Genomic DNA, 25,620 nt, shown 5'->3' with positions numbered 1-25,620 from the left:
GGGCAAGTGTAGCCACTCCGGCTCTGCAATGTCAGGAAAGTCTGTGACTAGACGTCCAATAAAACAGCGTTTAATATTATGCTGACTCATACGACGATTCTCTATGCAAGACTGCATTCTATACTTTTCGGCAAACTGGTGTCATGATTCCTTGCGCACGAGGCTTCCAGGGCTCTTCTAAAGCGTGTTAAAGAGCTCATTCCCTGGCCACCCGTAACACTTGGAAGTCCCTCCCCACACTGCCGCTTAAAAAGCAACTCAATCCGGCAAGAGATGGCGCAACATGCCGCCAATTCCGTCAGCATATACCGCTTGCTTCGCTTGGCTGTCGCTTGGCATGTTTCACTCGGGGCCCATTGAGAACCGCGTCGGAGCGTGAAAGAGATTCAAAACAGGAAATAGCCGAAAGAGCTGTGCGCAAGGCTTGGTATATAATACAGCCTTGGGGACCCGTGCTACGCCGGCGTGCTTCGCCGAGTGACCGGCAGATGGCGTTCGCTGACAAGGAGTCCAGTAGCGGGAACCTTCCCAGTGGAGCTCGTGCTGTTCTGCTGGCCACAGTTTGACGGCTGCGGCGACACCATCCAGGAAAGTTGCAGCGATTCTCGCGACGCCGACGATGGGGGGCGACGACGCTCAGGAGAAGCGAGCACTCCAACAGGTGAGTCTGTCGAGGACGCTTCCTGATTCGAAAGTCGGCGCACGCGAACGCTGCCACTTACTTGAACGGTGGCCAAACACGGAAAGCGCGAACGGCTGTACTCCACGATCTTTCGTAAAAGAGTTACTCGAGGCAAATCTGGCGATGCCGTGGTTCACCGTGCAACATGTGGCCCATTGTTTTCGTCTTCTTCTACTTTTTTTCATATCGTTCTGCCTAGGCCATTAACTTCGCTGTTTCGTTGCTTCTTTTATTGTTACTTAATATTCAGCTTTAGAGGCTATTTGATTCAAAGCATTTACTTACAGCAAGAGCGTGTTACCAGAATTGTTGCAGACGGTGTTACAATTATAAAATGCCCCAGCAGGTGTTAGAATAGGCACTGCGCCGATTCTTTTCGAAACAACCAAAGAATCTTTCTTTCTTTCTTTCTTTCTTTCTTTCTTTCTTTCTTTCTTTCTTTCTTTCTTTTATGTGGAGAGAGGGTTGGGGCGATATCGTTATTGTATGTAGATTACTACAATAAATTTAGATTACACATGGAAGAAACTATCATTGTCAAGTTATTAGGTCTAAACAGCCTTTAATGTCCCTTGCTCTCTCTTTCTCTCGCGACAGTCTAACGGTAGCGTTCACTGAATAAATTAAACGAACAATCCCCTTCATAGTATCTTTTAACCTATGACAACAAAAAAAAAACATGTTATCTTACAAGTGTGTGCCACCGTATATAAAGGCAGAGGGAAGCTCGAAAAAAAATAAAGCTGTATACAAAAGCGTCATGTACAGGCCGACGTCTCTGCCTTTCCTATAATGAATTCTCTCCCCTTGCCCTTCACAACCACTACAGTTGGATTATCGATTTCGCGGATTCTGCTCTTTGCAAAAACCCTCAGTGTCGAAAGAAAACGGAATAGGATCAGGGCGAAGACAAAATTAGTTTCTTATTTATTTGTTTATGTTATTATCGTGCCGTTATTGTGTCAGACACCTGCAAAAGCTAAAGGTCAGAAACATCTTCCGGCATATAAGGTTTGTAGACGGATTCGCGCAGCATGCAGTATTTGTAAATCCAGCAATGTTTGTCCAGAAGCTTCTCAAATTTGGTAAACAGGTGGGAGACATTCAAATGGTTTTTGTGTATTTTCACACCTCGGCCTTTTCTGAAACCAATCTCTCTGACACACGTAACCGACTTGGGCAATGTGCGCGCATTTATGCTACAAGCATATAATTGTAAGTGTTTTAAGTCCCAATTTTCATGTGAAATTGAGGAGGCGAGTCCAAATTCTTTAGTTTTCATAGTGTCTCAAAGGCCGCGATGTCTTTTCAGACTGGTGAAGTGTTTGCTTACTGAAAACATAAAACCCTATCCTGTTTCATTCAGATTCAATCACACTTTCGAATGCATTGGTTTAAATGGACACTAAATAGAATCTACTAAATCAGTTTAAGCTGATGTATTATTGCTCCGAAGCTTTAGTTCTGTCAATGTTGCGAGAAGGGATCGATTACTAGAAGTGCAAATAAAGGCCAATTTTAATCTTCGGAATTTCGCTCCGGAATCGCCGCGCCCCCATGTCAGTGTGACGTCATAAATGTCTATGCATTTTCCCGTATTTAGCCTGTCGCAGCGCAATGAAAGTTCTCGAAACTTGTTAAATTGAGCGTTTGGCTCACTTAGAATACAGCGTAGCCCATCATTTAACAGAAAGAGTTAACGAGGCCAAAGCGCGTGCTGTCAAAATCTACTACGTCACGGTGAAACAGCGTCGCCACACGCTTCTTCTTTTTTTTAATTTTTTTTTTCGCGGCTGTAATGCTTTAACGAGCCTACTATCACGATCAGAGCGTTCTTTTATATTGCAATAGCTTAATTTACTCATACAACTCATTATTTTCCTTGAGGATGCGCTTATGCGGAAAAAAGAACGACAGCGCTTTGCCATTGATTAACGGTACACACAACTTGATCATGCAGCCCACAGTTCTACTACCATATCCATTAGGTTCCATCACGTCTTGGACTGGCTAAGAGCGAAGGGTGCAGGCACGCGAGACGTTCATTCACCGTCCGACATAGCGAGACGGGGACTAGTGTTTCGCTACCACCGCAGAGCTGAACATCAGACGTGAACACGCCGTCAGCTTACAGTATATCACCCGCGCAAGTCATGTCCTGGATGCGAACTTGTGGGGAACCCGTCTTCATTAACTTTGTCAGCAGTTCGACAATTATTTCACCAAAAGCATTTGCCCTAAGACTAGTGAAAGTGACACAATAGAACGTCAGTTTAGAGACAAAGGGCTCCTTCGTAACAGCAGAACGTCCCGGAAATGCGATCCGACGTTCTTTTGCCGCGAGACATCGCGTGCACTCACGACTGGTTTGGCCACTTGCTTGGCTGGCTGCCACAAAGTGCATTTGCGTGCGGTTATAACTTTTCCTCCGTCCTTCGTTCACCGCTCGAGCCATAATTACTTTCCTCTAATGCTTTTATATATACGAGGCGCTTATTCTCGCCGTGGGTGCCCCTAACAAGTGCCAAGTTTTGCATTCGCTAACATCTCATCACTGGCGCGTCTCTGCGATTGGCGGTCTTACTTCCCGACGTATAACACGGAACAAACGGCTTCATGCACCCAAGGACCCTTGTATAGGGGTGATGAGCCATCCGCCCAAATAAATCTTCTTGCCTCGTGCTCTCCATCGCGATGCGCAAATCCTCGTACACCGGGCATGAGTATGCGCGGCTGACACTGCGAACGCGCCTGCAAAGTGTAGGCGACAGGCACTCGGTCGACCCAGGTGCTACCGATGTCACCCCCGGACAGCCGTCCAAATATTGGACACTTGCTGTTGGAACGTTCAAGCCTCGCGCTACAGTTGGGAGTCGGTTCAAGCGAAAGAGGCCTGCAGGTTCTTGCTGTGCTTCGCCATGCAGCACAGCAAGAGTGTTGCACAGCAAGAGTTGCGCTCAGCAGGCGATGAACGCAATACACTAATCGCGTTGGCGGAGCTCTGTCGTCGAAGCTGACTCGCGCGTCACTATTAGCCACCATAACTGCTTTTCCTTGCTTCCTTCTCACCATTGAAACCTGGGTTTATTCTACGCGATTAAAGGCTACTTCATTAAGCAATTAATTAATTCGTCTTCTCTTCCTCTTCCTCATCAATATTCTATCATGATCGTTATCGCCTACGGGGGATACGCCGCTTTTTTTTTTCACTAGCATTGCCGCAGACGCATGTCGGCACAGCTGTCGTTATGCGTAGTACTAAGCTTGACGTAAAGCCCATAGCTATGGCGCGACCTTGAAAAACATTTCGTCGGGATCGTTGCCTTTTTTTGTTTAGTTAAAAATGCCGCAACAACTACCTTGCACAGGCAACAGCGAAAAATTTATACATGTATACTCTGTCTCGCCAACACCAGCTATTGCGAAGGAGGTGAGAATTTTTTGGCGCGTCACTGCGAAAAGTCTGAATATTCCTACTATAACTGGCTTACGCCAGAGAAATTCTGCTTTCATTTTTTTTCGTTCAAATAAGAACTCGCGCTTTATCTGACCACTGCGAAACAAAATCTGACCTTCTAATCTTCGGCGCTCACCTTAGGCTGGTACGACTTGAACGCAGAAGACGTGTGTGACTCTTCGCTTTCGACGGTTTCCTTCGTTTTCTTTTTCGTTTTTTTCTTCTGTTTCTGAGCTTGCTTTTACTCGTACTGTAGTCGTCTTTGATAAAACAACGCGAAATGGGGTTAGCGCAGGTGGATCGTCGAGCGGATCATTGCCGCCGCCGGCGTTAACGACACGCATCTCGCATTACAAGTTTAAACCAGCGTCTCCGCTTGTACGGAGCTCGAGGGCGACCGCTCCTCATTCTCATTCGCGTCTGCTTTATCTCCCCCCCACCCCTATCTTCTAAATATTTTTCACTTTCGCCGCAGACACCGGAAAAGCTGAAGTTTTTCCAGCTTTTCTGTCTGGCGTTGCAGTGTGCCAAAAGAAAGTATTCCCACGGGGACCTGATTGCTCAGAACTGGCCCTCGCATGAGGCTGAGTGATTAAAGAACGAAGAGAGCAGTTACTCTGCGCCACTGTTGCTGAGCTGGTATACGTGTGACACGTATACGCACGCCCACACTTTCTGTCTAAAGCACTCGAGCGCGCCACTGCATTGCGAATAACGGACAGCGCTGCGACAAGTGAAGTTTCGAGGAACTGGCACGAATACTATCTCCCTCCTACCGAGTGCGTACGGATCTCGTTGCTCGCAGGCATTGTATTTCAGACCGAGCGGTATGCAAAATACTATCGCTTTGTTTGCGGCGCAGCAAGCGCAACATTCCCGAGATTTCTAGATATACGTGCGTGCAAACCGGTTCATCCGACTCCGGTGCTTAAGCCGATCAGACCGCTCAGTAAGAGGTCCATAAAGTTAGCGCCAGTGGCGCGTTTATTTTTGTTTTACAGGCGATTCAGTCGCATGCAGTTGCATCAATTATAGTTGGCTCATACGGGTCCTTGTAGCGTTGGTCTTTATCTTTTACTCCTGACGATAAGTGCAACATAACCGTGCGTGCGGGCGTACTGTGCGTGTGTCTGAAACGATTCGCGATAACAGGATTTGGCAGCTGCTCCGACGCGATATCAGAGCGAGATGCAGCCTTAGTTCGTCATTTATACTATGGCAGCGCTGACATGCAAATGAAAAGTAGATGAACTAAACGCCGTTCCAATTACTGGAAGGACCCTATTAAAAAAAATGGCACTTGTTATTTTTCTGAGTGAGAGCAAAAGTGGCAGCGGCATGCGGCGTTGCAACTCATATTGAGTGCGATATTGCATGCGCACGGATACAAGTCGGGCGTTTTTCAGTCCGAACGGCGAGAGAAAAAGTACATTCTATCTACGTAGCCTAGTGAGTTCCGCTCCCTTAGTTCATATTCTACTCGTAAAGAGCCCGCACAACCAAAGGAGCGTCGACGCTCCTGTAAACCGTCATTTTCAGCCCGTAGGTTTATTTCTCTCTGCTTTCGCTCTCTGCTGGTTCGTTCTTTGATTCGCAGTCCTAACCAGCTACATCGTACGTGCTCTTCACAATGACCTAAAGCATCTGCGTCCAATGCGTAACGTACCTATAAGCGACTTGGTTTTCTCGAGGGCGCAATTTTCACGAATGGCCAGGAATTCGCGAAAATTGAAAGGCGCGAACAAGTATCCAAACATCGTTCTTTTTTTTTTTTTTTACTTCTAGCACGGCCCTGCGGAATTACGATCTCAGCACGATATTTACTCTCTGTGCGTCATTCCAGGTTCTGGAAGCATTCGAATGAGAGAAAATCTGGCTTGCGAATAAAAAAAAATATGTTGCAATACATATAGGCATTGGGAGAGTGACTTTGGTGTTGTAAACTAACAAAGCGATGTATTAAACGAGAAGAAAGGGGATTAACCGAGGGGCCCGATTTATTAGTCATATCATGAGAAGCCATGATATGAGTGTTTGTTGGCTTCTCATGAAAGCGATGTATGTACTTTAGATGTGATGCGCATATGCCCGTTCTTCTTAACTAATCCTCTTCCAACTTCCAACAGTTTAAAGAGGCTCTACGGGACATTTGGCAAGACAAGTTCACTGACCCTTACCTGCTGCGCTGGCTTCGAGGTGAGTGCAACGACGTTCATGCAAGCGGAGTGATGTTCGTATCACGTCACGTGAATTCACGGACGTAGTTTCTCACGGTACTGGCACCCAGACATGGCGGCCACAATGACGTCAGCGCACCGTATTATCACGGCTATATTTGTTTTGCTTTTTGACGGTAACTGTTTTTCACCCGATTATTACTGTTATCGATTTGTCGCACGGTGCAAGACCCGCCTGTCGTGCAGTTATGTTTCCTGTTTACGAAACTCCTGAACGCGGTAGTATACCAAAATGGCGGCCGCAAGGTCGTCGTCGCAAACCATCTATTCGAAGTCGATAACTTTGGGGTGTTACGTCACTTTTGTGTGACGTAACATCCAGCGCAAACGCCTCACTGGAGCTGCGGAAAACCTGACAACACACTTCCTTTGTTAATAAAGGTTCTATTGGGACCTTGACCGGACCCTTATTTGTCGCCGCCATGGTATTCTAAAAGCTCTAATCAAATTCTTGCAAGAGAGGTCTGGATTTGAGACTTTGAAGAGACTTCGCTGTTCCAAGTTCATTCACCGGCATATTCGTAATTCAGCTCTGAATGCGACATCTTCAGTCCACACAACCAACAAAGAACACAGCCCCCGATTTTTCGAAGTGTGAGGCGTCCAGCAGGCCCAGTTTCTTTTCGAGAATAAGGTGGCTTTCTCACGAGTGTAAGGCTAGCGCGCACGTAATGTGGCTGTTGGCGTATAACTTTTGTGGACGTCACAATTTCGTCGCTCGAATTCGTCGTCACATTATTTCATCCTGTTGAGGGTGTTGTCTTTTTCCTTTAGTTAATTATGTTTTATTGTGTTCCACGCCTGTTCTCTCTCCTTCAAGCTCACTTATAGCCACAGAATTATGTGCTCGCCGCACGCTTTGCTCTTTCATTCGCCTTTCCAGAGGCTTAATTATCAATATATACGAGGTCTGTCTGAAATGTAGCGGGTCTGGTATCACTTACATTTTGTTTATATGCCAAGCGGCAAAATACAAAGTGCCTCCCTCAAGCTAATCCCCCTGCAGTCTAAAATGCTTTTCCACACTTCTCTACGACGCTTCTATGCACTGCTGTAAGGATTATTCAGAGATATTCTGCAGCTGCCTCATTACGCCTCCCTTGATCGCCTCCACGCCTTCAAAACAAACCCCTAGGATAATGACCTTTATCGTGGGTAATAAGAAAAAGTTACAGACGGCAAGATTAGAGGCATATGAAGGTTGTTTCAGCATAGCAGAGGTCCTTTCGGCCAGGATCTGCCGGATACCGAAAGTCTTGCGACTTGCTGCGTTGTCCTGATGCAGCGGATGATATTAGCCCTGCCACAACTGCCTCTTCTTCTGCCCTAAGTGACGTAAATGCCGCAGGATATTTTCGCGTACGTTTGCTGGACAGACATCTGTCACTGTGGCAAGAACTTAATGTGGGCTATGCCCCTCACAACGAAAAACGTGATCAGCATGTGTTTCACTTTTGACTTCGAGTGCCTTGATTTCTTTGGTCTCGGCGACGTCGGAGACTTTCATTACAGCTCTAGCGCCTGAATTGTGGGTAATACTAACGAATACATGTCTCATACCCATGGTGATGACGCTTCGAAGCAAGTCCGCAAGATTACGTTTGAAAACGTGCGATCATGTATTGGCACAACTGCTTGTGGAGCTCCTTTTGATGAGAATTCGGCAGCCATTGCACCATTCCTGCGCAAAGTTCGTGGATGCAGAAATCATCAGTGACAATTTTTCAAACGCTGTCATTTTGCACCTCCAGCTGGCTGGTAATCATTCGAACAGTTAGCCGACGATGAGCGCCCAACACCTGCCTTACCTGTTCGACGTTACCGTCAGTCTTCCTTAATGAAGCTTTCATGTTCCTGGAGTCATCTTCCACTCCCTTAAGTCCCGCTTTGAATCTCTTGTGTGACTTAAACCAATGTATGCGTGACACTGTGTTATCTTCATACGCATGCTGAAGCATCTGAAGTGTTTCTGGTGGATTCTTCTCCAACAGGACGACAAAGATAAAGTTGATTCGCTGATCCTTGTTCATGGTTCATTCCAGAGTTATCGCAGGTGAAAGACGTGGCAAGATAAGGATGCGAATGAATATGCGCTACAAAAAGTCAAATAGTTGCTGAAAACTCAAGTTATAGTCATACACTGCTAAGACATCATGCTACTTGATTCCATGAGAAGCATACCCCTATTTTACACACAGCCCGCAGAAGAGGCCTAGTCTTGTTGCTTCTCAGACATACATCGCACACTAGTACAGGGAAACCTATGCTAACTCTGCACCGTGCTTAACTGCTGCGTCGCTCGCATGAAGTGTTTGCCACTGCATGCAAGCAGTGCCGAGATACGTCGCTTGTAAGTTAATCTGTGCATGCGTTAGTAAGTCGCTTGCATTGACTAAAGGACCGGCGTAGCGCTCCACCTTAAAACATTCGAGCATTTATCCGAATATATCTGGTGTGATTATATGCTAATGATGCATAAGGCGTACGTAAAGACACACTCCTTATGTGCACTGACGCTGTCATTTCTCTGGAGAATTGGCTCTTAAGAGCAGTGTGAATACCGAGTGCCTCCAATGCTTAATATATGGCACTCTTGCTGTACACTGCAAAATAATTTACAACCTTAAAAGGGAAAAGGGTGTAAATGTGTCTATAACTCACACACTTAGGGTGTGATTTATATATTACACATTTAGAAGAGAAGAAAGGTGTAAATGTGTCTATAACTCACACCCTTATGGCGATGAGCAAAACGTGAACAAGGTGAATGCAGGAGCCAACGTTTCGACAAGTGGACTTGTCTTCTTCAAGGCAACGTACGCTTTCCTCGCCACAGTATATATAGGTGGGGTTCCCCGTGTTCCCCGTGTTTTCCCTGGACACCCTTATGGCGTGATTTACATTTTACACCCTTAAAGGGGAAAAGTGTAAATGTGTCTAAACTCGCACCTCTAGGGTGCGACTTATATTTTACACCCTTAAAAGGGATAGAGGGTGTAAATGTGTCTATAACTCGCACCCTTAGAGCGTGATTTATATTTTACACCTTTAAAAGGGAAAAGGGGTGTAAATATGTCTATAACTCACACCCTCAGGGTGTGACTTACATAACTGACACCCGAAGTGTGCGAGTTAGACACATTTACACGTTCTTTTTCACTTTTAAGGGTGTGAATTATTTTACAGTCTACTCGTTGGATTCTGGTGCCTCTGCGATTACCCAAATGTATGTCCCATAATCTGCCGCCAGTCACCCGGCTCTCAACACACACACTAGCAGTTACTCCCATCGCATTTACCCGCAGATTTACGCTCAGGCAGGGCCTCGCGCTGTGGCTGCGGCTCGGTTCGGCGGAGAGTCGGTTCTGTGAAATAAGTCCGCGCACTAACTAAGGCTAACTTAACTTTTGGCATTTCCAAAATGCACATGCACAATTTCTTTTTCTTTCCATTGGCAGCACGAGACTTCGACGTGACCAAGGCGGAAGAGCTTCTGCGCAAAGTGAGTATGGGCATGACGAAGGCCAAGAATCTGGCCATCCGCCAGGCGTAATCCCTGCGACATTGAAAAGCTGATATGGCGGCATGCCAGATGCGCGTCATCGCCGTTCCCATTCGGCAATAACTCCTTCACGAAGTTACTCGTCACGAGCTACAACGCGTTACCTCGATAACGGTAAAGCGACAGTCATGGCTGCCTCACCTTCGGCAAGGATACATTCGTACAGCGTTTCTGCACTGGGTTACCACGAGAGCCGAGCTGCGATTGGCTTTAAATTTACGTCGTATCTCCTTCGAGCTGCGCAGCATTTTTTGACCTTGTAGCAGCGCTGCCGGTACTTTGGGACGCAACGAAGGTCTTCCTCCAGAACGCTTGTCTGAAAGAGGCACTTTGGTTCCCTGTGACCGTGTGTGCTGGTTACTTGTGTACGCCGTGTTCGCGTGTGTACAACGTATTGTATAACTACCGCGTCATTTCAAACGTCCCACTTGTCGTCTGGAGGAGCATGCTAAGTGTATGGCCAGGCAAACATCTCCAGCACCCATTGAGGAGCGTTCATCTTTCTCTCTCGGTAATGGGCGACTTATGGTACATACGACCGGTTCCTATAAATTGTTGCAACTTGGTTTCCAGATATGCGGCGCACTCTCGACTTGGAGCCAAAAGAAACCTGCTCTAGCCGAATGTGCTGGCTGCCTCCCGAGCGATAGGAGTTGCCACGTGATCGAGTTTTTTGCCGGACCTCGGTCGCGCTCCCAGGTTGAAGGTGCGAGCGCCTCTGAGCGCACTCAGCTGGAGCGCGGCGCTGTGAATAAAGCAGGCGAATGTATTACGACACTATATTTCGAACAACCGAATGCAAGCAGCACGGCAAGAGCGCTCTGTAGCGCTTAAAAGCGACCAGACGAATGTACCGTTACTAAATTTTTAAAAAAAGAAGAAAAAGCATGCGATAAACGTGTACGCTACACCCTTTTCACGTTTATCATCCTTGCACCTAAGGGATAACGGCCTCGACGTGTAGCTAGCAGCTGACGTATAGGCTGTATAAAGGTAATGAAATGGCGTTCACGTCACTCTGGACCTTAATTATGCACCTTGGATGAACACTAGGAAGCCCACTCGTAGCAGCAACGACACAGATACCTCGATGGCTCATATCCAATTCACGCTAATGTTTGATTGTAAGTGGCACTTTCCACCATGGCTGCATTACGTCCTGGTTTTGAAGAAAAGAAAAGAAAGAGAAAAAACTTTCACGCTTTCTCTTTCGTCCGGCAGAATCTGCGGTGGAGAGAGGAAAATCAGGTCGACACCTTTATCGAGCGGTACGAGTGCCATCCGGTAAGTAAAGCCCCGACTGCTTCGCTTACGTAGATCGTAACAGATGCAGTAGAGCTTCTGTCGACAGATCAAATTCGTCGATAAGCAGGCACGGGACACATTGGGAAACCTGTTGTTTTCTGTTCTTTGCAGCCATGCTTAACCCTTTATTGCCGAGTGTTGCATATAACGGCAACATACCAGAAAAATAAAGAACTTTTTTTTTTTTGCTGAGTTTCGGTATCGAGTACGAATTTTCTGACTAAATGTTTCCGGCCAACACAGAATGATATCCACCAAGCGTCATTTGTTGGTTTAGAACAGAAACACAGCACGAGGAAGAACTCTGACACGCGACTGGCTTTCTTTTTGAGAGCACGGTAAGAGGAGACAGACCGATTCAATATATCCGGCAGCAATGGTGTCACACGCGTGACGTAAACCAAATTAAGTATACACCCATGGTTCACGTATGACGAGAGATGTTTGTACACATTTCAAACGATGACATACACCGCTTGAGGTGAAGCCCACTTCCAGTTTTCTGCCTGATGTTTCTCGCCTATTCCTGTAAAAACGTCGGCAAAATAACGTTTTTAAATTTTCGTTGATTATGCTTATTCTCTATGTGTGTTGCTTATTTTGATATAAAATAAACCTTTCTTTTGTGTATTTATATGTGCCGTCATTAAAGGGTTAATCAACGTGAGCACTATTCTTGAGCACGCTTCGTATGAACGGAACTGGAAGGAGCTTAATTAAGACAACCTGGGCACGCTTGTAGTTAGGCTCTCTCGATCATAGTAACGCAGCGCGCTTCACCGTATCAGCGAAGGCATAAGGAAGTACTAGTTCTAAATCGAGAAAGCTAGTCCATTTGCAGGGCAGATGGCGCTGTACTCTATAGAGTTCTGAACGGAGAACAGTGTCTAGCACGGATCTCGTATTTTCCCAGCTATTTCTGTACTTACAGTCCGAAGGCGGCCTAAAATTCAGCGCATAGCACTCTATGTTATTACACAATCATCTGTGTAACATCGCTGTACATATCCCCAGGCACGCTCAAGCTGTTGTTACTCGCAAAGATTTCATTCTAAATAAACAAATCTGAAAGAAAGAAAGAAAGAAAGAAGGAAAGAAAAAACGAAGGAAAGAAAGAAAGAAAGAAAGAAAGAAAGAAGGAAAGAAAAAACGAAGGAAAGAAAGAAAGAAAGAAAGAAAGAAAGAAAGAAAGACGCATGTGCGGGGCTGCTTGTCTATCGACCAGTTCGTTTAGCGAACCAGCAGATGTTGGCAAGCACATTATGATGCGTTGATGGGAGAATAAAGGGTTCTCTTCAGTTCAACCGTCACCTCCTTTTCATTCATTCATTCATTCATTCATTCATTCATTCATTCATTCATTCATTCATTCATTCATTCATTCATTTACAACTTATTGCGGTCCGACGGGGCGTGCTCGGTGGCAAATCTCGACGGGTCGCTTTAAAAGGAATTTTCATAAAATCGGTTCGTCCATCACGTACAAACTCGCAAAATACGCTCAACAGACGCACGCATGAGTGCACAGGGTTCGCAGCATCGTCGGAATCCATCTGTACTTTCGATTTATCTTGGACGAAAAAAAAAAACGGCTGCGAAGAGACTTGAGAGAAAAAAGAAGAAGGAAAAAATTCACTGCGAAATTTTATACACGGAAAACCTTAGTTCCGCTGAGCCAGTGGGTTAAGCAAAAGAGATGTCCCTAGGCAACTTTGTTATCGCTTCACGACTGCCGCAATCTTGGGCTGTAAGACGAACACTATCCCAATTGCATAAGCCGCACCGTAAGGCTAGAGCGCTCGTGAAGCACCAAACGTGTCTGTTGGGCGTTTCCGTTCAAATATTCCCTTGCATACCAAGCAACCGTAACGCAGTGCGTTGCAACATTACAATTATATCGCCCACGTATTAACAAACCCTAATCCCCCGTCAGAGCCATTTTTTGATGAGACCCGCGTTTTCCTTATAGCTTGCCAGCGCTTATCCGTACCCCATCACATTGCCCACCATATTTAAATGAATATTCCGCCAATTGCTTTCATAGTATACCATGGCTTTCGTGGATCTCGCAGGTTCTAAAGAAGTACTTTCCTGGTGGGATATTTAACCATGACCGAGACGGTTGTCCCATTTACATCGTACCAGTTGGACGCGGAGATTTCAGAGGTGGGTGCGTCCCGTGCTGAATTCGTTCAATGTGGCGTAATCGCAACTCCTGTGGGCCAGGAAATGCCTTTGAGTTGGGCGCCGCATTAGCAAAAAGAATAGAAAATTTGTCTGGTACTGAAGAACTTCATTTAGTGTAAATATAAGGTATAACAACGTGCAAGGAGTCCAAGGTGAGGTTAACGTATTTTAGGCAATGAAATGAAACGCAGTAAAATTGATATATATATATATATTTATATATATATATACACGCACACGCACACACATGTAAAATGTGTGCAACTTTTCTGTGAAGGACGATCCAATAATCAAACCCACAGGGAACAATGTATCATTTTTGATACTTTCAATACAACACTTCGACATCCTTAATTAAGCGCGAGAATGTTAATCAATGCCCGCAGTATCATTGTTTGGTATGCTGTAGTAAGTTTCCTGCTGCGGTAGTTGAGAGAACGAATTACTTACTAATTACGATAGCTAGCTTTTAGCACAACTATTTCACCGTTCTTTTTTTTTTAGTATGTATGTGTTTGTCTTGGCCAAAAAATAAAGTGACCAAGTATTCTAACTTTTCTTTTTTTTCAGTAGAATGGTGTTCGGAGATTTGTGGGCTTAGAAAGCTAAACAAAAGATTTTCTACTACAGGACCGGGCATTTCTCAATAACAGCACTAGCTTGTGGTGATCACTTAAGGAATTTTTGAGATTCTTTTTATTTTTTTCTTGGATAGCTTTACCTCGAGTTGCCCGTGTGGAGAGACTCATCCGAAAGACAGAGGTGTCACGGGAATGTGGAGATTATAAGAGAACAACACTGCGAAAATTAAGCAGGCCTCAATCTAGAACAAACGTTTCGATAACGGGACTTGTCTGAAGGTAAGCCCTCTTATCGAAATGTTGGCTCGAGACCCCCCTCCCCCTGATGCTTTCCTTGTTCACTCACTCTTCACTCGAATATTCTGTGTTTCACTTCACCATTAGTGATGCGTTTCATTTCTGATCACCGGAATCTTCGATGTGGTAATATCAAATTTGGACGATACCGTTATGACAGCGAAGTGTTTCGGAGCATCTACAGAACGTTGACGCACGTGGTAAGCGAAAACAGGCCCCGCTTATGTCATAGAGAAGTCGTTCTCATACATTTAGGTGTCGCGTTCCTCTTGATACGGCTTCCTGTAAGTTATTCATAGACCACTTTCGAGTGCGTGCACATTTGTTTTAAGCTGAAGCGTGAGCCAGGCGAGCTGTTGGGACCATAACTATGGAAAGCATGCCACGTTTAGATCTTCCAAGGTAGACTTTTGGGTGCCTCATCTCCTGGGACCCAGATATAGAAAGTCCTCAAGGAAGCTCGCAGTATAGGCGTTTCCGGTAAGAATATGAAAAACACTGTGCTTGTTCAAATGTTGCAGCTAGGTGTGTGAGTGTGTGTGTGTGTGTGAAAACTTTTATTGTAATGAGGTCCGGAGGCTCGACTTCTTAACCCAAGGCGGGCCGCTCCCACGTTGGCACTGTCAGGCCAAGCCTTTCAGCGACATCATGGGCCCTCTGGACTGCGCTTAGTTGGTCCTGAAACAATGGGCTTTGAATCCTTTTCTCCCACTGTGTCCATTCTTCAACGAGGTTGGGGAGAGTCGCGGGACACCCCGCCAGCATATGTCTGATTCCAATGATGCCATTACAATTGTTGCAGTCCATCTTAATCTCCTTCTCTGGATATATTTTATTAATGGTGTACGGTGTGGGATATGTACCCGTTTGCAATAAGCGCAGTGAGACTGCCTGAGCCCTGTTCAGTTTTGAATGTGGTAATGGGAATTGCCTGCGTCCTAAATAGCAGTGTTTGGTAACGTCATTGTATGTTATTAAATGATCTCTAGATTCCCTGGCTTGATGGTGAACGGCTCGGTTGTGACTGTCACGGTTAGCAAGTCCTCGTGCCAAGTCATGAGCAACCTCATTGAGGTTTACCCGAGTCTCGTCCGCTTTCCCCATATGCGCAGGAATCGTACGTACTATTCTTGCAGCTAGGTACGCGAATTTTCACCTACTGCATCCCGAAAAATGTTCCAAAACCAGAAAGTTCGCGGCCAGGCAGGACAACAGCCGGGCGACGAAGCTATGTTCGAGGGCACTGACATAACCCTTTCGGAGAAGAGTTGTTTTAGAAGCTCTCGGTGCTCTTAGATCACGCCAACTCCGCCGGCCACAGCACCGGCAGAAGGTCCGCAGCGAGTGCTTCGGCCTGTTCACTTTTGCTACGCAGGCAAAGTACGCAGGCAAAGTCACCTACCTCTCGCGTGTGCTCAAGTAAAAGTCGCTATTCTTTAACCTTCCCAAAAGGCAAACTTCTAACATCGTGCTGCAGTTTCTTACGTGCATGCTGCACTTCGGGTTTTTATACAACAGACTCACAGTTACTCCTGTCAAATATTTTGGAGCACCGGTCGCAACGAAATGGCTAAACTATTGACGCATATGCATTGTATTCCTGGTGGCTTTTTCTTTCTGTCTTGATGTGTCTAATGTCAAAGCCAAACTCGCAAGTTTAGTACCAAATCTTGAATTGGGTTTATTTGAAAAGTCGTCGTTGCCCCACATGTTCCCCAACTACGTCGCTCCTCGTCTTTCTTCAGCAGGGGCCCGACCAATCTGGACTTCGTTTCTATGAGCGAACGAACGCAGGAAGAAAAAAAGGAAGAGTGGCATCACCCACGCGAACAGCTTACTTGACATATGCACTAACAGACACTGTGTGCGCAGTATTTGTAAAACAGAGATCACAGCTCACCAAGCAGTTTATAAGGACTCCTTGCATGTGAACACTCTTGTGGCTAGGCGCGGGGCGTTCCCGTCAGTGTAGAACTGTCGTCATCGGAAGGGCGCATCTCGTGCAGGCATGCTACAGTGCCTGTCCAAAGAAGATCTGGTACGACAAGTGATCTACACGATGGAGCTGATGCAACGCGACATGGACAGCCAAACGAGAAAGGTCGGTTCGCTTCTGTGCATGTTACAATTTGCTCAGCCATCGTTTACAGTAGATAGAACGCTGGCACAGTTGCTCCGAAATGTACAAGAGCCAGTGGTCTACTGTAGCGGCGCCACGTTACCAGATATATTATGCACGCTGTTAAAGCATAGGCAGCTCTTGCCGCGCGCTGTTGTTGCTGCTCCTTCGCTTTCGTACGACTTTCGCTGAAAGTCGGCGTGACCGTGCCCCATGTACTAAATAACATTTCGTGATTTTTCGTGGTTAAACCGCGATCTCATTATGAGCTGCGCTTTAGTGACACAACTGTGACACTAATCACTGCGTTTGACCTAATTGGCGAATTTAATCAGCGACGCGAGGAAATAGAAATGCAGCAGATCCAACGTGTTGGAATCTCTGTACAGCGAAGCTTTTTTGCGAGTGCATAAAGAATCGAAACATGAGTTTGTGTTTATTGAATGTCTGCACAAACTGACACGGAAGGGTTTATTCAGGCATTGTATAGAGGCCAACGCAATGCTGCTGCTGGAGATGCGCGAAGTCGAGCTTTCTGGTTCTTACTTTTTGTTCCCTCGCGCGGCCGCGGAAAGGTGGGCGGATGCTATGAGCGTCCCCTTTGAAACGGAAGGGTGGGTTAAGCCACCAAGCTCTTATTATTTTGCCTAATGTCATGTGATTACCTAACGCTGCGATTGGTTGCTCCATTCGGCAAGCGAAAAGCCAGGCCACAGCACCCTCGGTCACAAATCCTGGCTAGGTTCGCAAAGAAAATCTTCGATTTTAAAACAGGGCAGCGCTGGAATCCAACCTGCAGAACTCGCCGCCCGCAACGGAAAATTTTATATCTTCAGTAGCGCTTTGTGACTGTGCATGCTCCAAAATGCTATATAGTGCTAAATAAAATTGCTGTTTCTCTTTCGGTTTCTATCTCCGAGTTCATTTCTGTTTTCATCTGTCATGACTGCTGTAAGCTTTCGATTCAATGATAACGCAGGAAAAAATGGTTGTGGCATCAACACAGATTTAGTCTCTCGTCCATCGAGGCTTCTCTTCAAGGATTCAACGGTGCCATTTTGTTTCACCAAAAGAGCTACGTACGAACGTCGTTAGTCCTGAATAAATATGTCGTATATCTAATTTTACAGGCTACAAGTTTATGCGCTCACAATTTCTGTCCTACTGCATGCAGTTGGGGAAGACTGTGAACACGGCCATTTTCCTTTTCGATTACGAAGACTTCAGCCTAAAGCAGGTCTCTTCCTGGCAAGGTCAGTTAACTGTCGACGCCTGTCTATCTTGTAGGTGGTGGTGGTGGTGGTGGTGGTAAACTTTATTGAAAGGGGGAAGGGGAAAGGGGGAGGTGACTGAGGGATCGGGCTCAAGTGGGCGGAGTAGGCCAAGCAGGCCCAGGGTCTATCTGGTAGGTCTCGTGCTTAAAGGGACATTAAAGGAAAACATTGAGTCAAACTAGACTGAAAGATAATGCTTCTGTAATAACGAATTCGTCATTCTTAACTAAAACAGAACTTTTGTATGCGACAGAATGACCAGACTACAAAAACCGGATGGCACCACCTGTTCTGGACTATACGGTACAACTCATATCTGGCGTCAGCACTTCTTAACCACAGATAGCGGCTGCTATGTCCCGCCATTGCGAGCGGCATCGCTTTCTCCGTTTACAACTGCCTAGGCTGCAACCACCCTCGGCCGCTCTCGTCGCGGAGGCTCAAGTGATCGCATCCAGTATACTCAACCTGAGCAGAGCCCTAGAGCGAATTCCGCAAGCAGAACTGCAGCAGCCAAACAGCACGCTTCATATATTTAGAGCTACATTAAAAGCTTCTAAAAGATGTAACAACGGCACAGAGGGTAGTCACGTGGAGATGACGTCAACAACTCCGTCTTGTCGCGGGTGGTTCAAATTGAGAAGCAGCAGCGGGACCTTCGGCGGCATTATTCTACGCTACAAAATGATACATTGGCGCACAGAAAGCGATGATAGGCTTCTAGACGAATAATCTGTCAACCGTTCTCGATCTAGTATTTTCCGCGGTGTGTTGTTTCTTTTAAGAATGGGGATGTTTCCCGCTTTTTTTTTTTAAGTGTTTCGAAGTTTTTGAAAGTGTTTGCAACTGCTTTCCACTGATGAACTTGTGAAAAATGAAAAGTAGTTTCGTGGTCTGCGTTGTATGGTAACAAATTGGGAAGATAGAGCGCATAAAATGATAATAACAATATTAAAAGCCCAAGAAAGCAAAGCCGTTGTTTCCTGTGCACCACCTCGCCGATGGTTCTTGATTCCCGCCTGTTTTCTTTCGATTTCTTGCCTCTTCCTTCGCAGTCCTGGAACTCATCCGCTCGTTGGCGGCGCTTTACGAAAACAACTATCCCGAAACTCTCAAAATTGGCCTGCTTATAAACAGTAAGTTCGCCATACGAGCGCTGCAACTGTGTTTTCTATTTCGCGTCTACGTAAAAGTGCAGCATACATTCATGCAGTACTTATTTTTGCTGACGATCATTCGGTGTGTGTGCTTCTGGAGAATCTGACGAGTTTGTTGCGACGAACATGCCTCGAAAGATATATGTCTTCATTTTCAGGCTCTCCACGTGGTGTATACTTATCTCTTAATCAGAAAAAGAAATTCCTAATACACAAATTTCAGTGTACACAGCACAAAAGAAAAGAAAAAGGAAATACGAACGTTACGCAAGGCAATGATAGCGAGAGTGGGAATTGGCCACGCTAGCGTAAAGCAAGTCACAGTGCTGTGCGAGAGCCCCTGCCTGGAGCCAACGTTGGGACGAGGTATCCTGTTATTCATCAGGGCCTCAACGAACCTGACGTACACAAGGCCTCTTGTTGAAAGCCCGCCTCCGACGCTCATACAATTCAGACATTACATTTCCCACAATCCTAGCTAACTACATCGCAAACACGTACGCCGCGAGCCAGGCAGCTAAATACATTCATAACCCTAGCCCGACTCTTCTTATACGTTTTCCGGGGCGGACCCACCCTGCCCTAATCGCCCCTACCTCTACGCGAACGTGGCATATATGCTGTTCACCCTCCCAGGCAGTATCAGATTATCCCACTGGTCCAATCCTCTACCTCCTACGACTGTCTGGAATGGATAGCCTCAGTGGCTGACGTCGAACAGATAGATCTGGTCCGCTTATCCTTTAAGGTCATTATCTCTATTTTTAGGGCTTTTATCATTTAAGGTTTTTAAGGAAGGACCTTTAAGGTCTTTATCCGACCATGAATAAAGTCATTTCTTTCTCTCTCTCTCTCTATCTCTCTCTGTTGTGGAAGCGTTGGCTCCAGGCTGAGGTTTCTCTTATTCGACCACTGTTCACCACTCAAAGTCTCCAACTTCCTGAGAACCCTTTTTCTTGTTACGACAACGTAGACGTGCAGTAAAGAGGAACTGCGAACGTAGCACTGTGCTTATACTGGGGCTTTCCTTTCTGTTTCAGCCCCAGGCTTCTTTCCCGTATTCTGGAAGATTGTTCGGCCATTCATCACCGCAAGAACTGCCGACAAGCTACGCATGTTCACGCGCGGTAAGTACACTCGCCTCATCCCGGTGAAGAGGTATATTGTCCATGGGATAAGTATACGCATCGAGCATGAACAGCAACACTTGATTTGAGTAATGCTGATTTTGTCACGAGATCACCGAGGCTAAGCTGCATTGTGCCCTGTCAGCTGTTGAGAGCGAGATCGCCTTGGATCGCCGTATGGTGATGGTCGTCCTTCTGCAGCGGAACAGTTTGGTGGTGCGTCTCGAACGCGACAGTCTTTTAAATTTCTTATATTTACAGCTTAGTGATTCTAACTCCTCTAATGTTTCTATCAGCAATCTGCGTTTGTCTGGCCATAAGATCTAACTGTATTAACATACTTGCGCAGGTTACACGCAAGGTTTACTTTTCTTTTTTTATTCGAGATATGTAAGACTTCCGTTTCGACACCCTCCATGAACGAATTCCAACTAAGCAATCGCGAGCTGCCACTACTTGTCCGGAGAAACATGTCAGGAAAGCGTTTTTATGCAGATAAAAGCACGAATCACACATCGTTGCCCTTCAGCGGAGCGTAACTGTCGTTCGCAGCCAAATTTCGACATTATTTCCGACCTTGCGCGTCCCCGACCGACTTACGAAGCATCGCGGCGACGACAGAGTTGTTGGTTCAACGGTGTGGAACCAATTCTTGGTTGTCCCACTGAACGGACTCGCTTTTCTGACGTCACACGGAGCGTGTGTACTCGCGATACCGTTGCTTATTGTATAAACGCTATAGAGAGAGAGAGAGAGAGAAAGCAAGGACAGGAAAGGCAGGGAGGTCAACCAGAAGAGCACCCGGGTTGCTACCCTACACTGGGGTTGGGGGAAAGGGGAATAGAAAGGGGAAGAAAGGGAGAGAGTAAGCATTGAGTGCGTGTGGGAGGGACACTATAACGGTCTCTTAAGCCGGTGCACTTCAAGTAGTGCACTAGTGCACGAATCGCTTTTCGTTCCAGTGACGGGTGTGGCCACGGTCCGAGTATCTTTGACTCGGTGAACGGTCTCGAGTTCAGTCGGCGTAAAGTTGTCCGCAGAGAGGCGTTGGACATCGTAGCGTGGGCAGGTACACAATAGCTGCTTGATGGTTTCCTCGCACCCACAGGAGTCGCACATCGGGCTCTCGGCCATTCCTAAACGATAGGAGTATGCGTGCGTGAACGCCACTCCCAGCCATAAGCAGCACAGCAAGGTTGTTTCGCCGCGGAAAAGGCTAGATTGCAGTTGTAGCTATAGCGTGGGGTCCAGTTTATGTAATCGGCAATTGAAGGCACTTGAACTCCAGAGATCTTGTGACTTTTTGCGTGCAAGTACGCGAAGTTCCCTGGCAGCGTCCGACCTCGCCAAAGGTGTTGGACGTAAACGCTATAGAGTGGCAATTTGGGATTATGGGTGATCCGTTACGCCCAAAGCAGGAGGACAAAATAAGCAGCGTGAAGTGCGTCCTGTCGTTTAGAACTTCTTTTCTTCACGCCTGCAACGCGTTAAGTCTGCTGCTCGAATTGCGCACGTGCATTATTTTTGGCGCAGTCCACCGACATCTTCCCGATACGTTACATACAACGGCCTGGTGCGTGTACGCTCAGTTACAGTAAAAGCTAACCTTGTTCCTACCAATTTTGTATATAGTTACCGTGATCACCGGAATAGCTGCGGTTATTTATTTTTTTATTTTTTCCTAAAGGAACACTAAGGAAGAACACTATGAATAATAAAGCGTTCTTTCAAAATTCAAGTCTCGTCGATTTCGCGGAACGAGGTTCATTACTGGAAGAGACAACGAAGGCAAAAACTTTCGTGTCACACCGAAAGGCCAGCACCAATACGTCAACGTCACGCCAGATATTTAAAAATATTAATTTCTTTTCGTATTGGAGCCAGCTGTGGCGCGAAAAAAGAACAAACATTCTCGGAGATTCCGGAGTTTAGCCTTTCGCTTTTGTGGTATACGGTGAAGTCCATCCTTGTTGGTAACTAATTACGTATAGGCCCGTGCAGACGCCCACAAAATCCATGACGTCACACCGAGCTATTACGTCATAGTTCGGAAGCTTTAAGGCGGCGTGGCCACAGCCGTTCTTAGTTGAAAGGTGTCTGTATAGCGCAACAAAACAAGGACAAAAGAAGAAACGAAGACGAAGCCAAGCGCTTGTCTTCGTTTCTTCTTGTGCCCTTGTTTTGTTGCGCTATGCAGACACCTTTCAATGACGACCGTCCAACAAGCCCATAACGTCACCCTTGTCGTCCTTAGTTGTTTCGTCTTTTCTGGCTGTTAGGTCAGCTTTCGTTGAGCAACACGCAAAACTTAGCGTAAGTAGAGTAGAAGTGCGAAGAAACCGAGGCGTTAAGTTTTGCGGAGTTGGAAAAGACTTCATGCAGACGTCTGAACTGTATTTTTGTGTTCACTTGTGCAGATGGCTGGCAAGATGTTCTGCTGAAACACGTCGACCCCACTCAGCTGCCGGCGCACTGGGGAGGCACGATTGTGGATCCCGTAGGCGGTGCCCGCTGTACGCACGTGGTACGTACAATATGCGGCCTCGTTTAAGACGAGTGGAAGTGCGAGATAAGACCGAGACACGCTACGTCACCACATAAGAGGCGGTTCAAACTATGGAGTTGAATAGCAGTTGTGCGGTCTTGCACTGTGTAGTAAGCCGTGTTCTGCTGGAAGCGCAAGGTCCTGCATTAGCTGCAAATGAACCGCATATACTTCTTCCAAAGGCTGTCTGTGCGATGAAGTTGTTGCTACTAGAGTACAAGATTAAGAAATGAAGGAATAAAAAGAAGGGGGCTGCAGGCTCTTTACGTAAAACAGCGACAGTACGTGCAGGTCTCTTTCGAACGTGGTGACACTGATGCACGTGGTCTTGCTCTCTAAACGCCACTTCGTTAACCATCGGTCGGTAAACTCACTCACGAGTCTAGTCCCTACTCAGACATATCCGCTAGTCTAAGTCGGACTAAGAAGAATTTTGGTGAGTCCGAGCGATCCCTGAGAAAATAAAATAAAATAAAATAAAATAAATAAATAAATAAATAAATAAATAAATAAATAAATAAGACCTGTGGCTATATAGCAGTAAATGAGAGAAATGCGTTAGCATTACGTCGCACTCTTTCAGGTCCAAGATCCATGATTTAAACCGCGTTTAGCACGTGCCTCTACGAGGAGCGCAGTGCAACTGGGAGCAGACAACGATACCGATATATATATATATATATATATATATATATATATATATATATATATATATATATATATATATGACACTATTCTCTCAGCTCTCCCATCTCCTCTATGCCTCGTGACTGGCTTGCTAACTTCATACACATACGCCTTTTCCCCACTTTGACGCTCCTAATGCTAGCCAATCAAATATATTTTTTTGTGAGTGAGCGCCGTTTTTTTCGCCCACCTATGCCTTCGACAAATTTCCGCTAGCACGGCACAGATACTACGCGCCTCGGTGAAGTCTCTGTTGCCTTGTTGCCTGCAGCATTTAACGCTTCGTTGCTTCGTTAGTGCTTCGTTAGTGCTTCGTTTAGGTGACGTTTCCAGCACACGTAAGAGCTTTACGGCGACGTTGCAGATTGGTCCCGGTGGCGAGCTTCCGGCTACCGTATGGCGCGGCGGTGGCGGACTGGCCACCGACCCCGAAGCCGTGAACTGCTTTCTGGAGCGCGGCCGCTCCATCGAGGTGCCGGTCCAGGTCGAGGCAGCGGGCGCCGAGCTCCACTGGCGGTTTCAAGCACGAGACGTCGCCTTTGCCCTGTGGAGGACGAGCGGCAAAAACCGCGTCCAGGTGCTTGCGCCGCGAAGGATAGCCTGCGACCGCGACGCCGAGTGCGGGCAGATGCAGTGCGACGAGCCCGGAACATGTACGCACGCTATGACCTCACGTTGCCTTCAACCACAGTGATCGTGAAACTTTTTCACAAGACCCCATGTAGGCGAGAGCAGGGCAGGTCACACGGTATAAAGTACAACGGTCAGCGAGCAACTGCTATACAAGTGTCCGTGCACGTACAAAGTATAACGACTGAACGTCAACGCCTGACGCTTAGACGGCTTGCGTCATGCTGCTTCTTGAACATGGGGCTCAGAGTTCTCGCTTCCGAAGCCAGTCAAAGGATATAGCTGCATTTTCTCGAGGAACTTAGGAAAAAAAACAATAACTTCATCTAAATGTCTAGATCTCTTGATAGGTAACCTGCTACCTGGATATGTTTAGCAGCTAAATTGGCGAAAATGTATACAGACAATCAATGTTTACAATCAATGTATAGCAAATGTATACAGACAATCACGTAACTGCAGACATGTGAAAGGAGGAGTGAAGGGCACGTACAGATCTTTGTTGTTCTCTCCCGCGCCTCTACATTGTCGGTTTCACCCGCCGTGGTTACTTAGTGACTATGGTGCTGGGCTGCTAAGCACGATAACATGATCTTGGATTGTAGCGAGAAGTGCTAAGCACGAGGTCGCGGGATCAAATCCCGGCCACGGCGGCGGCGGCATTCTGATGGGGGGGCGAAATGCGAAAACACCCGTTTAAGTGCACGTTAAATAATCCCTGGTGGTCAAAATTTATCAGGAGTTCCCCACTACGGCGTGCCTCATTATAGATAGCGGTTTTGGCACGTAAAACCCAATAATTTTTTTTTACATTGTCCGCAACCATCAAGAATCATTCATGTTAAACTGATCGCCTGTGTTGTTTTAGAGGAGCTCTACGCATCGCGGTAAAGTTTGCATTTATTTGCTCTCTCTTCTTTTTTTTTTTCAGACACGTTCCTCTTCGACAACAGTTTTAGCTGGTTCACCGGAAAGCAGCTCTCCTATGTGATACGAGTGCACCACGAGTCCTTTGCCAGCGTCGAGGACACCGTCCAGTGCTCATAAAGCTTTGTCATAAGAGTCATGATGTGTACAAAACGTGTTAAATACCACTATAAAATGCATCCTACGGACTGAGACGCCGGTATAAGAGGCGTATTTTCTCACTTCTAGGACCCTTTCCTGGGTAAGTACGTGATAAAGTATGTATAGTTACCGTCGTATTCACCACTTTGTACCTTTCAAAAAAGAAGGGGGGGGGGGGGGGGGGGGGGGGGCGAGCACCGTAAACGTAGGGTGCTCAGCATCACTAGGCCCTCAAGCCAGCTTAGTTCCGACATGCCCCACACGGGGTCTCAAGGCCTGCGCAGGCCTCCACACCTGCTCAGGCTGACCTCTCTGTCTTCCAAATAAAATCTCTCTCTCTCTCTCTCTCGCCCACCAACCAGCCAGGGAAACAAGGCAGGCCAATCCACGTTTTAGGCACTGATATCATTTTTCCCGTGCATTTAGTACATAAAATTATATCTCTGACAATTGTCGGGGGTCATTCACACAGATTCAATGGAAGCCTGCCCACTGTTCATACTTGCCTCGTGTCACGCGAACGAAACTTACGTCGATGGCGGACCATCGACGACCTGGGTAGCAGAAAAGAAGGGGCGCGTTATTATCGATTTCGCCATATTACATACATCACCTTCTACCTGCATTCTACCGGTGCTAACATATGGTCCAGGAACTTGGAGGTTAACAAAGACGCTCGAGAACAAGTTGAAGACCACAGAAAGA

The 25,620-nt window shown here is 46.5% G+C and overlaps 1 protein-coding gene across 1 annotated transcript; it reads left to right on the top strand.

Annotated features, from left to right (window-relative positions):
- Positions 1-447: 447 nt before the first annotated feature.
- On the top strand, positions 448-24,968 carry LOC126521985 (SEC14-like protein 2). Its single transcript, XM_050170746.3, has 12 exons — positions 448-661; positions 6,266-6,335; positions 9,835-9,878; positions 11,160-11,222; positions 13,316-13,409; positions 16,315-16,409; positions 17,602-17,680; positions 18,757-18,837; positions 19,899-19,985; positions 22,403-22,509; positions 23,582-23,870; positions 24,779-24,968. Exons 1-12 carry the CDS (start codon positions 620-622, stop codon positions 24,892-24,894), a joined length of 1,167 nt encoding a protein of 388 aa, XP_050026703.1. The 5' UTR covers positions 448-619; the 3' UTR covers positions 24,895-24,968.
- The last annotated feature ends 652 nt before the right edge of the window (positions 24,969-25,620 follow it).

Source organism: Dermacentor andersoni, chromosome 6 (assembly GCF_023375885.2).
Source record: "Dermacentor andersoni chromosome 6, qqDerAnde1_hic_scaffold, whole genome shotgun sequence".
NCBI lineage: Eukaryota > Metazoa > Arthropoda > Arachnida > Ixodida > Ixodidae > Dermacentor > Dermacentor andersoni.
Note: the sequence above shows the minus strand (reverse complement) of the source record. Positions and strands in the feature narration are given on the sequence as shown.

Bases quoted from the DNA above. Each gene is read 5' to 3' on its own strand.
- LOC126521985 (XM_050170746.3), top strand. From the start codon at position 620: ATGGGGGGCGACGACGCTCAGGAGAAGCGAGCACTCCAACAG. The intron at 18,838-19,898 runs GTAAGTTCGCCA...TTTCTGTTTCAG, and splicing joins AATTGGCCTGCTTATAAACA to CCCCAGGCTTCTTTCCCGTA. The intron at 22,510-23,581 runs GTACGTACAATA...GCGACGTTGCAG, and splicing joins GTGCCCGCTGTACGCACGTG to ATTGGTCCCGGTGGCGAGCT.